Source organism: Argopecten irradians, chromosome 11 (assembly GCF_041381155.1).
Source record: "Argopecten irradians isolate NY chromosome 11, Ai_NY, whole genome shotgun sequence".
Classification (NCBI taxonomy): Eukaryota; Metazoa; Mollusca; class Bivalvia; order Pectinida; family Pectinidae; genus Argopecten; species Argopecten irradians.
The window spans coordinates 39982071-40000388 of NC_091144.1; the positions used below are offsets into that span (position 1 = coordinate 39982071).

Here is an 18318-nt window from a genome sequence, read left to right on the forward strand (position 1 = left end):
CGTTGTGTCTGAGGCGAGTTGACGCTTGTCAGCTGTCAGTGCACTTGCACTAGGCCTAATGCTGTTTAGTAGGCATATTTTAAAAAAAGAGAGTTTTTAGTTATTGTCATCATACAAATAAATATATATTTTAAGTTTTTAGTTATTGTTATCATGCACCATCCGTCGCCATGCGCCATCCGCCGTGCGTAAACTTTTCATTCAAACGACTTCTCAATAACCGAAAGGCCCAGGTTACTGATATTTGGCCTGTAGCATGCCGGGATGAAGGGCTACCAAGTTTGTTCAAATGAATTACCTTGACCTTCAAGCAAGGTCACAGGGGTCAAATAGGCTTCAATCTTTAAATGACTTCTCAATAACCAAAAGGCCCGGGATACTCATATTGGGCCTGCAGCACGCTGGGATGAACGGCTACCTATTTTGTTCAAATAAATGACCTTGACCTTTATTCAAGGTCACAGGGGTCAAATAGGCTAAAATCATTTAAACAACTTTTTTGTATATAACCAAAAGCCTAGAGACCTGATATTGGGCCCCTGACATGTTGGGAAGAAGGGCTATGAAGTTTGTTCAAATGAATGACCTTGAACTTCATTCAAGGTCACAGGGGTCAAATAGGCTAAAATCTTTAAATGACTTCTTCTCAAGAACCAGAAGGCCCAAGGTACTGATATTGGGCCTGTAGCATGTTGGGATAAAGGGCTACCAAGTTTTTTCAAATGAATGACTTTGACCTTCAATCAAGGTCACAGGGGTCAAATAGGCTAAAATCTTTAAACAACTTCTTCTCAAGAACCAAAAGCCCCAGGGTACTCATATTGGCCTGCGGCATTCTGGGATAAGGGCTACCAAGTTTGTTCAAATGAATGACCTTGACCTTCATTCAAGGTCACAGGGATCAATTTGGCTAAAATCTTTTAACGACTTTTTGTGAATAACTAAGAGACCTAGAGACCTGATATTGGGCCTGCAGCATGCTGGAATGAAGGTCTACAAAGTTTGTTCAAATGAATGACATTGACCTTCATCCAAGGTCACAGGGGTCAAATAGGCTTAAATCTTGAAATAACTTTTTGTGAATATCTAAAAGGCCTAGAGACCTGATATTGGGCCTGTGACATGCTGAGATGAAGGGCTACCATATTTGTTTTTAAAATAATGACCTTGATCTTTATTCACAGGGGTCAAATAGGCTAAAATCTTTAAACAACTATGTTGTATTGTGCCAATAGTCAGATGACCGATAATGCCCATGGGCCTCTTGTTTATCATTAAATTATTTATCACTTTCAACCAACTAAAGTGTATCATGTAATCAATAAATTTGTTTTTCGTTTGTCTGAAATAATTGAAAACATCCTGAAAAGATGTTCCTACTTCATTGAAAAAGTGCTTGAAAACAACAAAGTTTCCATCGATGTATACAATATTTATTGTAAAACATAATACAAATTATCCAAAAATTGAAACTCTGTACATGAAAGTATATCATATTATGCAGCAATATCGAACATCAGATCCGTATAAATATATCTATATCTCTTTAAACACATCATTGGATTCCATCAAATGGAGACAGCAGGACAAATCATTTCAGCACTAAGTTATAGCTATTGTAGAAATGATGTAAAAATCAGTCAGATCTTCATGGACTAAGGTTTTAGCTCATCTTTACTTTAATGATGTAACCATAGAATGGTAAAATACAGACTATACATAGGGGTAAAGGTACATTTAATTTGGAAGTGTTCTATATATGTAAGCAGGAAGCTTGCTGAGTGCTAAACAGCCAAAATCTTTCACAAAGTTAAATATATCCCTATCTACCTGATAGTAAGATGTTCAATTTTTTTCTAATACTTTTGAAAAGACAAAAGATTACATTTTACAAATATAGTTGTTTAAAAGCATAATTTACATTGTGTCATTATTACAGAAATGTTGTTTTGCAGCCAAAAATTATGACATCATCAACAATGAACACCATGGTTTCACGATGTCATTTAATTCTCTAGCTTAATTAAGAAAACTGTTTTACACTCCTTTATGCATGATGAAATTATCTTTTACCAACAAAGTGACTTCTTACTTCATAATTATTTTCAATCAAAGTGCTAGTATAAGAGTAGTTTAATTAAAATTTTTAGCTCGTCCACTTCAAATGATGAGTTACAAAACATGATGATTATATACTTATGATATTAATCCATTTTATGGTTATATATTACAAAAAATGTGTAAAAATAAAACAAAAAATCCCAAACATTTTCAATACTACAAGAACTGATCAAAACACACAGACATTTTCAAATACATCACATTTTTTTTACATATTAAAAACTCAAGGACCATTCACATGTTTGAATTTGTGTGAAAACAATTACTGATAAACTTTACTATAAACTCAAAACATTTTTTACAGAGTCATGAATGTAATTTTGTAAAATTATATTACTTATTTCGAAATTATTTTGTCTTGTATTTACTATGGAATGCAGTAAAAATGTATGAAAAATGAAAGAAATCACCAAAGAAAAACCAAAAGATAAATAAAGTACATGTCCAAAAAGATAAATTGAAAAATAAACAAAAATACCAAGACGGCATGTATTGCTCATGTGGAATATAACATATTCTCATGCTCAAAAACAATGTAGATGGATATTTATCAGTTGGCTCCAATCATGTCAATGCAAATGTAAGATTTACTCGTTTTATTGCATTTAGTAGTAAATGCAATTGTCAAAATCAGATATCACAAATACATATACACACAATGTATGGATACATAACGGCAGATATTTGGAAAAAAGTGACAACTGTAAAGAGATAATTTTTTGTTCCTCAGAAAAATGAACCTGACCATGTCATTCTTGCATGTTTCTGGCACTTCGGGCCAGGGCCCAGCACCATAAAACTTTCTCAGACAGATTTTTCATTCAAGTCTATGCTAAATCATATACTTGAGTAAAAATCTGTCTGAGAATAGTTTTATGGTGTCGGGCCCTGATGAGATAACCAAGATGAGCATGTGTGTTCTTGTATATACCATATACTGTATCAATCACTCCATATATATGATGATGAACCAGGAATTTATGTTGTTGTATCACAGTTTAAATTTTGTGCTTAAGTAGTTTATAGTACAACGAATAAGATATATACATGGACATGGAATTCGAAGTAAAATGGAAACTTATGAGATTTAAACAGTCATTAAACTAATTGAGGCCGTCAAGAGTTCTCTTGTCAACCTGATTTCGTTGTGAAACAAGTTTAAGAGGTCACAGGTTTACTTGGCAATGAACCAGACTTCGTTGTGACGGAGTAGTAATTTGAAAGGACTGTCGTAGCCTGCGGTGTAGTAGAAGTCTACGTTGAATAAGGAGGGGTCACCAATGGCTTTCATGAGTTCTAATCCTTCATTACGGTAATCCTTGTAGTCAGCATATCCTCCAAAGGTTCTGAAATAGTTAAATATAGAAGCTACAGAAATAAAAAAAAATATGTGGAAAACCTGTACACTTTTTTAAACGTGCATTGAAGATTAAAGATGAACCACCGCCGTCAGAACAGAAACAATACTTATCATTTGAAAAACAATTGGCTTTTAATCTTATGGGTATATATGAAATATAAACACAAAACATAACATAAGTTATTTTGCTTTTGATGAATGTGCAATCATTACTTCTTTCCATATAGTACATAGTGCCACAGAATTTTTTCGGGATGCAATTAGTTATTTCTCATATTTTTATCATGAAGTAATATTAAAAGCTCAAACTTTTCAATGGTGGTAGAGGTTATCATGAGTAACATTTTAAACTGAAGAACCAGAGGGATCTTGGCGTCCACCAAAGAATGATCTATGTTTGACATTAATGGAACGAGGGATCTTTTCCATGCTTTTCAAACTTTTTCAAACATACTACAGATTACATATACATTAAGAGATCCCAGAGGGATCTTGGCGCCCACCAAAGAATGATCTATGTTTGACAATGGAACGAGGGATCTTTTCCATGCTTTTCAAATTTTTTCAAACATACTACAGTTAACATATACATTAAGAGATCCCAGAGGGATCTTGGCGCCCACCAAAGAATGATCTATGTTTGACAATGGAACGAGGGATTCAAACATACTACAGTTTACATATAAAATTTCTGACAGATAGCTTAAGTACTTTCTAAGAAATAGCGGTAACAAACTTCAACAATGAAATCCAAGATGGCGGCAGGTTGGCCATATTGTTGACCGATCAGTCCCAAAAGGCATTATGCACATCTAGGGCCCTAGTGGAACCTATACATATGAAATTTGAGACAGATCCATTCAGTACTTTTTGAGAAATAGTGATAACAAACTTTAACTATCAAAATCCAAGATGGCTGCCTGGCGGCCATCTTGTTGACCGATCGGTCACAAAATGCAATATGCAGAACTAGAACCTTAGGGGAACCTACATATGAAATTTGAAAAAGACCCCTTTGGTACTTTCTGAGAAATAGCGGTAACAAACTTTAACTATCAAAATCCAAGATGGCTGCCTGGTGGCCATCTTGTTGACCGATTAGTCCCAAAAGGCATTATGCACAACTAGGGCCCTAGGGAAATCTACATATGAAATTTGAGACAGATCCATTCAGTTCTTTTTGAGAAATAGCTATAACAACCTTTAACAATCAAAATCCAAGATGGCTGCCTGGCGGCCATCTTGTTGACCGATCGGTCACAAAATGCAACATGCACAACTAAGACCGTAGGGGAACCTACATATGAAATTTGAGAATGATCCCTTCAGTACTTTCTGAGAAATAAAGGTAACAAACTTTAATTATCACCAGAGGGATCTTTGCGCCCATCAAAGAATGATCTATGTCTGACAATGGAAAGAGGGATCTTTTCCCTGCTTTTCAAACTTTTTCAAACACACTACATATAAAATTTGAGACAGATCGCTATAGTACTTTCTAAGAAATAGTGGTAACAAACTACAACAATGAAATCTAAGATGGCTGCTGGTTTGCCATCTTGTTTACCGATCAGTCCTGAAAGGCATTATGGATCAGTCCTTAAAGCCACACTATACGTAACTATCAACAAAAATTCAAGTTAAATTTGACTCCAATATTGTTAGTACTGGTAGATGTAGTCGAAATTAGGATATATTAAAGAATATCTATAATGCCTTTTGATAACTTTGGTACAGCAGTTGTTGAAAGTCGATACTTGTAAACATGCTTTCATTTTAAACTGGTCACCATAGAAGTTACGATTATTGCCGAACGGAAGTCGGAAAGTTCATGACCCGTTTTCGGATACGGATATTGGGCCTTTAAAGGTACTATGCACAACTAGGGTACAAGGGGAAACTATGCATGGAATTTGAGAAAGATCCCTTCAGCACTTTCTGAGAAATAGCGGTAACAAAGCTAAACTATCAAAATCCAAAAGGCCGTCGGTCGGTCATCTTGTATAGCGATCGGTCCCAAAATGCAATATGCACAACTAAAGCCCTAGGGGAACCTATATATGAAATTTGAGAAAGATCCCTTCAGTACTTTTGAGAAATAGCGGTAACAAACTTTACCTACCAAAATCCAAGATGGCCGCCTGTCGGCCATCTTGTTCACCGATCAGTCCCAAAACACAATATGCACAACTAGGGTCTTAGGGGAACCTGTATATGAAATTTGAGAAAGATCCCTTCAGTACTTTTTGAGAAATAGCGGTAACAAACTTTAACTTTCAAAATCCAAGATGGCCACCTGTCGGCCATCTTGTTCACCGATTGGTCCCAAAATACAATATATACACAACGAGGGTCCTAGGGGAACCTGTATATGAAATTTGAGAAAGATCGTTTCTTCACTTTTTGAGAAATAGCGGTAACAAACTTTAACTATCAAAATCCAAGATGGCCGCCTGTCGGCCATCTTGTTCACCGATCGGTCCCAAAATACGATATGCACAACTAGGGTCCTAGGGGAACCTACATATGAAATTTGAGAAAGATCCCTTCTGTACTTTCTGAGAAATAGCGGTAACAAGAATTGTGTCTGCTCCTGTTTTTCTTAGAAAACAAGAGATCCCAGAGGGATCTTGGCGCCCACCAAAGAATGATCTATGTATGACAATGGAAAGAGGGATCTTTTCCCTGCTTTTCAAACTTTTTCAAACACACTACATATAAAATTTGAGACAGATCGCTATAGTACTTTCTAAGAAATAGTGGTAACAAACTACAACAATGAAATCTAAGATGGCGGCCTGTTTGCCATCTTGTTTACCGATCAGTCACGAAAGGCATTATGGATCAGTCCTTAAATGTACTATGCACAACTAGGGTACAAGGGGAAACTATGCATGGAATTTGAGAAAGATCCCTTCAGTACTTTCTGAGAAATAGCGATAACAAACTTTAACTATCAAAATCCAAGATGGCCGTCAGTCGGTCATCTTGTTTACCAATCGGTCCCAAAATGAAACATGCACAACTAGGGTCCTAGGGGAACCTGTATATGAAATTTGAGAAAAATCCCTTCAGCACTTTTTGAGAAATAGCGGTAACAAACTTTAACTATCAAAATCCAACATGGCTGCCTGTCGGCCATCTTGTTCACCGATCGGTCCCAAAATGCTATATGCACAACTAGGGTCCTAGGGGATCATACATACGAAATTTGAGAAAGATCCCTTCAGCACTTCATGAGAAATAGCGGTAACAAACTTTAACTATCAAAATCCAAGATGGCCCCCTGTCAGCAATCTTGTTCACCGATCGGTCCCAAAATGTATTATGCACAACTAGGGTCCTAGGGGAACCTGTATATGAAATTTGATAAAATCCCTTCAGTACTTTTTGAGAAATAGCAGTAACAAACTTCAATAATCAAATTCCAAGATGGCGGCCTATCAACCATCTTTTCCACCGAATGGTCTGTAAATGCAATATGCACAACTAGGGACCTAGGGGAACCTGCACATGAAATTTGAGACAGATTATTTCAGTACTTTCTGAGAAATAGAGGTAATAAAACTTCAATTACCAAAATCCAAGATGGCTGCCTGTCGGCCATCTTGTCCATTGATCGGTCCCAATATGCAATATGCACAACAGGGGACCTAGAGAAACCTACAATTACAATTTGAGACGGATCCTTTCAGTACTTTCTAAGAAATAGCGGTAACAAATTTCAACTATCAAAATCCAAGATGGCGGCCTGTCAGCCATCTTGTTCACCGATCAGTCCGAAAATGCTGTATGCACAACAAAACCTCTAGGGGAACATGCACATGAAATTTGAGACATATCCCTTCATTACTTTCTGAGAAATAGCGGTAACAAACTTTAACTATCAAAATCCAAGATGGCCGCCTGTTGGCCATCTTGTTCATCGATCGGTCCCAAAATGCAATATGCACAACAAGGGCACTAGGGTAACCTATATATGAAATTTGAGAAAGATCCCTTCAGTACTTTTTGAGAAATAGCAGTAACAAACTTTAACTATCAAAAGCCAAGATGGCCGCCTGTCAGCCATCTTGATGACCGATCGGTCCCAAAATGCAATATGCACAACTAGGGTCTTAGGGGAACCTACATATGAAATTTGTGAAAGATTCCTTCAGCACTTCCTGAGAAATAGCGGTAACAAGAATTGTTTACGGACAGACGGACGGACGGACGGACGAGAGGCAATTTGAATAGCCCACCATCTAATGATGGTGGGCTAAAAATGTCAAAACCAATCTCTAATATTCATATCAATTATCAGAAAAACGTTGGTCAAAGAACAGCACCTGGAAAATGTAGCGTTTGTGCAATTAAGTTCATTAAGAAATATTGACTCCCAATCGGTGTTTCTAAAAATGGAAACACAGAGTCAAGATGCTATATATTGAACTTCACATGACCATGTATAAGCCAATGAAAATAGTTGAAAATAATATCTAATACATTTATATATATATATCTATACTGTTGGCTAGAAATTTGTGCCAGGTCCAAACTATTGCATATACAGGACACCTACCTGGCATATGCCCTTACAGCTGGTATTTTAGTGAAATAAATATCCGAGGTACTTGGCATAGGGGGCTCCTTGGCACTGGGGTCCACAAAAAAGGACATAGTGAAGTTAGAGGTACAGGCAGGGCCAGGGCCTGGGGTAATCTTCACAATCACAGGGCAGGTCATTACCACCTTCTCTCCTACAACAAACAGGGGGTAGAAATTTAGAGATATATATTATACACGGACAGAAATATAGAAATTTACAATATATATGGTCAGATGTATAGAGATCTAAAACATATAGGGGCAGAAATATAGAGATTTACAATATACATGTTAAAATTAGAAATACCGGTACAACCAGTAGGGGCAGAAATATAGAGATATACTGGTACAACACATAGGGGCAGAAATATAGAGATTTACAATACATATGTACATATGGTCAGAGGTATAGTGATCTAAACCACTAAGGGGCAGAAATATAGAGATTTACAATGTATACGTACATATCTTAAAATTAGAAATACCGATACAACCAGTTGGGGCAGAAATATAGAGATATACTGGTACAACAGATAGGGGCAGAAATATAGAGATTTACAATACATATGTACATATGGTCAGAGGTATAGTGATCTAAACCACTAAGGGGCAGAAATATAGAGATTTACAATGTATATGTACATATCTTAAAATTAGAAATACCGATACAACCAGTTGGGGCAGAAATACAGAGATATACTGGTACAACACATAGGGCAGAAATAGAGAGATTTATAATATAGTTAGAAATATAGAGATATAAACCACTAAGGGGCAGAAATATAGAGATTTACAATGTATATGTACAATACTTAAAATTAGAAATACCGATACAACCAGTTGGGGCAGAAATACAGAGATATACTGGTACAACACATAGGGCAGAAATAGAGAGATTTATAATATAGTTAGAAATATATAGATATATATGGTCAGATGTATAGAGATCTAAAACAGATATTGTCAGAATTATAGAGACATACCGGTACAACACATAGGGGCAGAAATATAGAGATTTATAATATAGTTAGAAATATATAGATATATATGGTCAGATGTATAGAGATCTAAAACAGATATTGTCAGAATTATAGAGACATACCGGTACAACACATAGGGGCAGAAATATAGAGATATACTGGGACAACACATAAGGGCAGAAATATAGAGATCTTCATCACATAGGGGCAGAAATATACAGATATAAAACATAAAGTAGAGTAACAAATATAGAGATTTACAATAGGGAGAGGGTCAAAAACAAAGAGATCTATAATTAATATTGACATATCGATAAGCATAGGATTTTGCTAAAGGTTTACATTTAAACTATGATGGTATACTCACCCTTTGAATTTTTGCCATCAATGTAGTTGAAAAGTTTCATAAAGTTAAATCTGCTTGCTTTATCGTAGTCTATTCCTTCACTGTGTGTTGTCACCCACCGACTTTCATCGTACTGACGCAGCTCAAAATTCTACAATAAACCAACAATGTCTGAAAATGTTGTTCTCTTTTGAATTGTTTATGTTAATATCATTATGCCTGGTACTGTGCATCATAATTGGTCATAAAAGACGATAGAAGTCATCTATACGGCAAATCACTGAACTTTCATGGTATTTTACTACCTACCAAAGAGTGACCTGTACCATTTCCCTATGAAGCATTTATCAAAAAAACTTCCTTCTTAAATTGGGAAAGAATTAACGTGGGAAAATACATCAAAATTTGTAAATTTAAAGGGAAGATGTTTTTATTCACCCCAAATACATCCAAACATGTAGACATAAACTTTTGATTATACACATTGTTGGATCGTAGTTTATCTAAACATTAACAGACTGAAATAAACATGGCTTGTGCAAAAACATCACAAGTAATTACGATAAGCATCAGGTAGTACCTCAATGGGACTGTTGAAAATATATAATTTCGCTCGCGCTTTCTCCCGCATTGCAATTCTTGAAAGTTGATAGGTATGTTATAATTATATTGAATCAAAATGATAAGAAAACATACAAGTTAAATTGTTCATTTATCAAATTATGTACCTATAATTATATCCCCCCCCCCATAAATACTAACTTTTAAAGTAACCAGAGACAAGCTTTAGATAATTCATTCACTCCTGAAGACACATTTAGGCTCTTCTAAATCAAAGACTAGACCAGTCCATTATGAAATTTCAGGGGTGAATAATATAAGTTCATGCTACTTACTCCAGTTTTATTAGTGTTTATTATGGAATAGCTTGGCTGGCCAAGTCCATTACAGTACATATGCTGCTTCCTCAATCCTGATGGGATGAATTTGAGTGGACCGGTACCTTTGTCTAGGGAGTTGGAACTCAACTGTCTAAAGGCACTCACTCCAGTTACCAGGGCAAGAAAAACAGACAGGAGCAACATCTTCATGTTGAGGGACCAAATCATAATATATAATTACAGGAAAGAGCTGAAACAAATAATCAATTAGATCATAATCAGGAGAATAACACTGCTTACTTTTTCATTTTGTAAACATATATAAGTGTTAAAAGCATATCTACATGATGAATGTATGTATGATACTCCAGGGGTTACTTTCACTGTAAAACAGCTGTGGTAAATAGTAAGCCTGGAGTATCGAGGGTGTATTTGAGCTAATTAAAACTGCTAAGTGCTTTCTTTTTCATTTTGTAACAAAACAAAAAAGAAGATATATAAGCGTTAGTAGCACATCTACATTTCTATTTTTTATCAGAACTAGTATCACAGGCTATTGACTCAATAGACATTATTCTCTCTATATATACATATATGTAATACTGTACGTTTCACAGTATTGCATATCTATAGAGAAAAATGTCTATAGATCTAGAGCCAAATGCCTGTGCTAGTATAGCATAAGTTAAGGAGATAGGCCAAAAACTGTACTATACAATGTATATGTGAGAGGGTACAGCAACGAGGCCCTTACTGGTTTATAAGTGACTGTCCAAAAAATGATCACATATAAACCGGGCAGCGGTCCAAAATCTTAATATAAACCGGCTACATGTGACTTATAGACCAGGTATGGGTACATCCTGCACATTCTATGAAATATTTACACAAAATGAACAAAAGGATTAACATATATAAGTACACTAAATGAGTTTTAAGCTTGTATATTGTACAGCATGCTTGACAAGTTAAAAATATCACTGATTATTATTCTGAACACGTAAATTAAAGCATTCTTTGTAAATAAATAAGTATAAGTATATATTACTTTATTACATATTTAAAAATGTACTATGTAATGTTGTACAATGTAAGCATATAGGCCTAATATAATGTACGTAAATTTCATCTTTACGTAATATTGTAAATTTCGTCCTAGTATTTGACCAGTATCATCATCACGTTACGAACGAGTACATATGTACTCGCGATCCGATCCGCTGTAGACAAACGACAAATTAATAGAAATAGAGAGATTCCCTTTAGCCGCTTAGCTAATATATCTTGCTTTGTTTGCAATTATGAACGTAATCATCCTATCCAGTCCAAGATAATAGAAAATCTGCTGGAATAATATTGAAATGATATATATCAAATAGATAAGCCTACCTGTGAATATCTTGAATACCTTTGCAGAATAAAGAAGCCGGTCTTGAGCCTGGCCTATTGTTGATTCTTCGTAGCTGCGGCGATCTTAAACTTAAAGAGGGGTACATGTTCTTACATTTGCTTATGATGGGTCGAAAATTGTATGAATTGAGACATTTTTGCAATAATAATTAGATAATTATCATTATAAATGATGAAATTTGTTTTGTTGTTCATGAAATTAATACTTATAAGTGTTTTATAAAGAATTGGTAGTTATATAACACAACCTAGGCCTACTACCACACTTTTGTCGCGGTGGACTCGTCCACCGGAAGTTGACGTTTTTCAGTGGCATGTGACACACACGTTTCTCACCACGTGTGGTGAATAACAGTTGTATAACTTCGATATTTCATGGATGTATAAATTGAGCTAGTTTGGATGCGTCTTATATTAAATAGGAATTGCTGCAGGAAAATAAGTAAGTACTGTCGTTCAAGAATATTCTGATATTTGTTAATTTTGTATTTGATTAACGGGTTTTAAAATGAAAGTGAAAGTACATTATATCTATTAATAACACGAGAAAAAACTGCAAATGAGCACGCTCAGATTTGATTTTGGTGGTGACATTTATGATATTTATTTGATCTACCGAAGGATTATAAATGTCTAATCGACTAACATTAGATCCGGATATCTTTTGTGTAGATCCGGATATGTTCATGTAGCCACCAGACCGGATCTCGAACCAGGGACCTTCGAACACTAGTCGAATGCTCTAACACTGAGCTACTTGGTCACCGATTACAATGTATAGCATATTGGGTGGATATAACGTCAGTGTTGTGTATAACCACTGGGGTATCGAGAACGACTTATGTCTATCTGACTATTAAACACAATAACTAGAATAAAAGATATATGTCTGACAAACTCTTACATAAGAATCGGTTAATTAATTTCAGTATAATGTAAGTTACTAGTTTTGTCATTTAGACATGTACATGTAAATAACGGTTACACATGTTTAATTGACTAAATTAATAGCTTATATTAGGGAGATCTGAATGTACATTTTTTGTGTACGACTAGCCGGCTTTTAATTAACATTAGGTCAGGATAAATGCATAATAATATATAGCTACAACCCAGAACAAAACAAATTACATATACAGTTTACATTTCTCGAAATGGCTAATCAAGAAATATCGACAGAATAAAAAAATATGTTTCTGTCCATTCTCTGTTAAAATTAAACTTAAACTTTAAATAGGTATGAGAATATAATAGTTATGAGAAATATGTATTTTGACCTATCTTAGACCATATATATAGATGGCACTAGGATTGATTCATATATATATAAACTGTAACTAATTTCATAATTTTCAGAAGCCTTGATTTCATAATTATATCCTATATATATTTTTATATATTTTTCTTTATTCCATTGTAGACTTCTCTTTACTTACACGGCGCCTACCAAAGCCAGAGATGAGTATCTTTAGTACGATAAAAAGTGCAGTTATTACGTCCAGTGGATTAGACTGTCCGGCTTATACTGAAGTGAACAAAAAGGTGAGTAAAGAAACATAATCAATAAATCAATCAATCAATCGATCGATCAATCAATCAATCAATCAACCAATCAATCAATCAATCAATCAATCAATCAATTTGATCATTCAATCGATCGATCAACTAATTATGTATATAATCAAATATACTCTATAGCTAATGGCAGCATGGCTGAGTTTTTGGCCTTCTACTTTTCTCTCCGGATCATTATTTATTAATTTGAATTCATAAAGGGTTACTAAAATAAATGAGCATGTTTTGCAATTTGGTGCCTTTTAATTCTATTTCTCGAGTTCATTATATCATTACTTTAAGTTGATAAGCTGGAATTCATAAAAGCTGTAAGCCATGCCATAATTTTGTTGACGTATCTCTACTCACAATTGAGATGTCATCAATTGTGAGTGGAGATAGGATGCTTTAAGCTTGTAGGTCGGTGTTTTCATGACAGCTTCCAAAGAATTTCAGAGGAAAAGAAATATAAGTGATAAAGTATGTGTTTTATTTCGAATCCCCTGATTTCAGGATGGGATTGAGGAGAGAAAGTACGCAGCGGCCAAATGGGTGAGCACTAGTGTTCAAGGAATGGATCACGAAAAAGCAAGAAGCGAAGGGTTTCAAAAGCTTTTCAAATACATCACAGGGAACAATAAAGCAGGTGAGGTTCTGAAAGTTATTTCTGTCCTGTTTTAGAATCTTGCATGACTAAAAACTTAAGACTAAAATTTTAATATTTGTCAAAATAATTTGTGTTTTTCCAAAAAAAAGACATGTGCATTGTGACAAGTTCAGATTTATGTGTTAAATCGCGTGGAATATTTTAGAATATTCATAATGGTTTTATCTTGCAGAAACCAAAATTGAAATGACCGCTCCAGTCGCCACTCGGATCAATCCAGGGGCAGGTCCTAACTGTGAGAACACGTTCACTGTGTCCTTCTATATCCCAACCGAGCACCAAGAAAACCCTCCTGAGCCCAGCGATCCTAATGTGTTCATTGAAAACTGGCCCGAACGGACAATACTCAGCCAAGGATTTGGGGGGTTCGCCAAGGAGGAGTCATGGCTAGATCACGCAAAGAAGCTGACATCATGTGTGGAATCCCGAGGGGACAAAGTGAAACAAGATGTCTGGTTTACGGCGGGGTACAATAGTCCGTTCCAACTGTTCGGCCGGACCAACGAAGTTTGGTTCGTCAAGGAATGAGCAATGGCTAGTGACATTCTGAGTGTAATGACAGGGGCGAAGGCGTGACGACGTGAGTCATCTGCAAACTAAGACTGAATTTAGCCGATTGAGTTCGCCATGTCGACGGTCGTAGATGTAGTACTAGTAGACAAATCCAAAGATCCAAATGGAATCAATGATGTGATACAGAATCAAAGACTGACTGGTGCTAGGGAGAATCAAAGACTGACTGGTGCTAGGGAGATATAAATATCTATCCATGGTTGGTTTTGGGTTTCAAGGCTGCTGTAGAAATTCTTGCTCTGGCAAGAAGCTTTTTGCCATTAAACTACAACATTTAATTTGTCATGTTACTTAAACTTTTGTGTTTTACATGTTTATACTCTGCATTTCAATAAGGTTGGACCACCATATTATACATTACCTTCGTGCCAAAATGATGAATAAGACATTTGAGTAGTATTTCTTGTCATGTTACAACACAATGAACAACCATTTCAGTCATTTATGAGATATAATGAGATGTCTAGTATTATACATTATAAAACTTTTTTTTGTATTTTGCGGGGATGTTAACATTCTTACGGTAACATTCAGTCTAAGATTAATAAAAATGTTCAGGAAAATACGCTCAATGATAACAGGGCCACGACCGCTCATGATCATATGACCATCTTATAGGCATAATAGGGCACAATACCATCTTAACTTACTAGCTCCATATATTAAATATTGAGTAGCAATGAGATATAAATTGTACCAGCATATTGTCGGTGGTATCAACTTTTACCGATTTATATTTAAAAAACTTGTCTGCGTTTTACATGTTATTTATTGATCCAAATAAAAAGTCTAATAAGTAACGCCTCCTTCAGTACTTACAGTACTTTGATTCTTCTCCTGTTACACTTTAAAGCCATTCAAAATATAATAACTTTATACTTATTTTTATGTTGTGGAGATATAATTCAATTGGCTTAAAAATATTTTATTTGCTCATAAAGGAACAAATGGCATTGCAGTTTGTAATGTAATTCTGAGTGAAAAAAGAATCCTCAAATGAATTTGGATTTTTGAAGATATTAACTTTTTAGGTCATCTGACCCGAAGGGTCAGGATGACCTATTGTCATCATGCATCGTCCGTCGTCGTGCGCCGTGCGCCGTTCATAAACTTTTCATTCAAACAACTTCTTCTCAATAACCGGAAGGCCCAGGGTACTCATATTTGGCCTGTAGGTTGCTGGGATGGAGGGCTACCAAGTTTGTTCAAATAAATGACATTGACCTTCATTCAAGGTCACAGGGGTCAAATAGGCTAAAATTCTTTAAACAACTTCTTGTGAATAACTAAGAGGCCTAGAGACCTGATATTAGGCCTGTGGCATGCTGGCATTAAGGGCTACCAAGTTAGTTAAAAAAATGACCTTGATCTTCATTCAAGGTCACAGAGGTCAAAAAGGCCAAAATCTTTAAACGACTTCTTCTCAAGAACCAGAAGGCCCAGGGTACTGATATTTGGCCTGTAGGATGCTGGGATTAAGGGCTACCAAGTTAGTTAAAAAAAATGACCTTGACCTTCATTCAAGGTCACAGGGGTCAAATAGGCTAAAATCTTTAAAGGACTTCTTCTCAAGAACTAAATGGATCAGGATAATCATATTAGGCCTGCAGCATGCTGGGATGAAGGGCTACCTAGTTTGTTCAAATGAAGGATTTTTACCTTCATACAAGGTTACAGGGGTCAAATAGGCTAAAATCCTTTAAACAACTTCTTGTCAATAACTAAGAGGCCTAGAGACCTGATATTGGGCCTTTGACATGCTTTTATGAAGTGCTATCAAATTTGTTCAAATGAATACCCTTGATCTTCATTCAAGGTCATGGGGGTCAAAAAGGCTAAAATCTTTAAACAACTTCTTCTCAAGACCCAGAAGGCCCATGGTACTGATTGTGGGCCTGTAGCATGCTTGGATGAAGGGGTATCAAGTTTATTCAAAGGAATGACCTTGATCTTCATTTAAGTTCACGGGTGGTAAAAAGGCTCAACTCTTTAAACGACTTCTTCTCAGGAACTTGAAGGCCGAAGGTACTGATATTGGGCATGTAGCATGCTGGGATGAAAGGCTACCAAGTTTGTTCAAATGAATTACCTTGACCTTCAATCAAGGTTAGAGGGGTCAAATAGGCTAAAATCTTTAAACGACTATGTTGTATTGTACTAATAGTCAGATGACCGTTAAGGCCCATGGGCCTCTTGTGTAAATTGAATTACCATAGATAACAAAAACATGAGTGTACTTAACATAAACCACGAAGCGCTTTATGTTGTGAGTACACTTAAACCCTACCCTCACCCTGGGTTTTGGTATTATATCTCCATAACATAAAAAAATCTATTCAAAATAATCCTAATATTTTTAAAATTCCAAATTCATTTCTGGACTCTTTTTCCCCCTATGAAATCAATACGCCGTTATCTCAGCCAATCAGAAGCGACGTTACAAACGATGACGCCATTTTTCCTAATGGCTAATATCCTTGTTGCAAGCAAAATTGAATTGTGATGAGATATTGTGCCATTGCTTGTTTGTTCATGAGAATGAAATGGAAATAACTGAAAAGAGTTTAAAAGAAAGGGGGAAGTTTCGTTGCTCTGTATAAAATACAACTGAAAAGGGAGGAAACTCCACCTCGAGTAAGATGTAATATATTTTGGATTAGGTGTAACGTTGAAAATGGACATCCATTGAAAATTGACCTTTGGTCATTTTTCAACATTGAAAACTGACCCCGAAGACCGTTGAAAATGGACATATTCGAAGGTCAATTCTCAAGGGGTCTGACCATTACAAATTTAAGCTCTCAAAGGATGGTCTGTTGAAAAATGGCCGTAGTACATGAACTGTTGCACAAACATATTTTTTTTAATTTCATAATATTTCACTGTTATACGTTAAAGTCAATGGGAATGGGACAACAGACATCATACACATATACTCATCCTCTTCCTAAATGTATTAACAGTACAAACAAATGATTAAACTAATTTACATGTATATGTAAATATGAATTAATGTCGATTAATATTTTATCAAATGATGATGATATTCTAGAAACTCAAAGCTAGACATTGATAAATATCATATCATGCAAAAAACCGATTTCTGCAAGCAGAGATTTGTAGACCTTGAATGTCGGTCGATATGGTATTATTGAGTTCCCGGTAACAGTATTTACTATTACACCAGCTAGTGATTTGATCCTAAAACTGCAGTATTCGCTGTACATCCTTGCGATTACTACGTCTAACACATAATCAGAGAAAGAATTTTTTTTTTCATATGAACATTTTTACGTATTATAGCCTTTCGTAAGAATAATGCTTTCAAAGATTACTGAGATAATTCGCAACAATAAAGCCCCGCGAATAAGTTCCAAACAGGTAATAGTTGTTTACACCGGCAAACTTAACAACTATGTAGTACCTTACCTCAGTAGTTAACTGGATTGCATTGTCTCTACAACAGCGAAGAGAAGTCAATTAAACTGTTAAGTGTAGGAACATGCCCCAGATTACCCATACATATGGTATGTATAACACATATAGCTATACTTGTGGGAGTTTTAATTTCGCTAAATTAGCGCATCTATTCAAACCCGCGAAATTTTATACCTCGCTAAATTTATCAAAATCATGGTTTTATATATAATAGCTTTGCATAAGAATGATTCTTTAAAAGCCTACCGAGATATTTCGCCACAATTTAGCCCCACAAATCAGTTCCAAACAGGTAATAGTGAAATTTTACACCCACACATTTTAACAACTACATTGTATGTAGTACCTTACCTCAGTAGTTAAACGGATTTCATCGTCTCTACATGTAGTCTCCTCCC

At 35.5% G+C, this 18318-nt stretch overlaps 2 protein-coding genes across 2 annotated transcripts; one reads left to right on the forward strand and one right to left on the reverse strand.

Annotated features, from left to right (window-relative positions):
- Positions 1 to 1417: 1417 nt before the first annotated feature.
- On the reverse strand, positions 1418 to 11777 carry LOC138335555 (heme-binding protein 2-like). The gene is made up of 5 exons (XM_069284699.1): positions 11668 to 11777; positions 10294 to 10528; positions 9419 to 9548; positions 8046 to 8223; positions 1418 to 3467 (listed from the first exon to the last, which is right to left on the reverse strand). The coding sequence occupies exons 2-5, from the start codon at positions 10504 to 10506 to the stop codon at positions 3296 to 3298; spliced, it is 693 nt and encodes a 230-aa protein (XP_069140800.1). The 5' UTR covers positions 10507 to 10528; positions 11668 to 11777; the 3' UTR covers positions 1418 to 3295.
- Positions 11778 to 12373: 596 nt separating this feature from the next.
- On the forward strand, positions 12374 to 15288 carry LOC138335556 (heme-binding protein 2-like). The gene is made up of 4 exons (XM_069284701.1): positions 12374 to 12463; positions 13109 to 13230; positions 13756 to 13888; positions 14082 to 15288. Exons 2-4 carry the CDS (start codon positions 13147 to 13149, stop codon positions 14435 to 14437), a joined length of 573 nt encoding a protein of 190 aa, XP_069140802.1. The 5' UTR covers positions 12374 to 12463; positions 13109 to 13146; the 3' UTR covers positions 14438 to 15288.
- The last annotated feature ends 3030 nt before the right edge of the window (positions 15289 to 18318 follow it).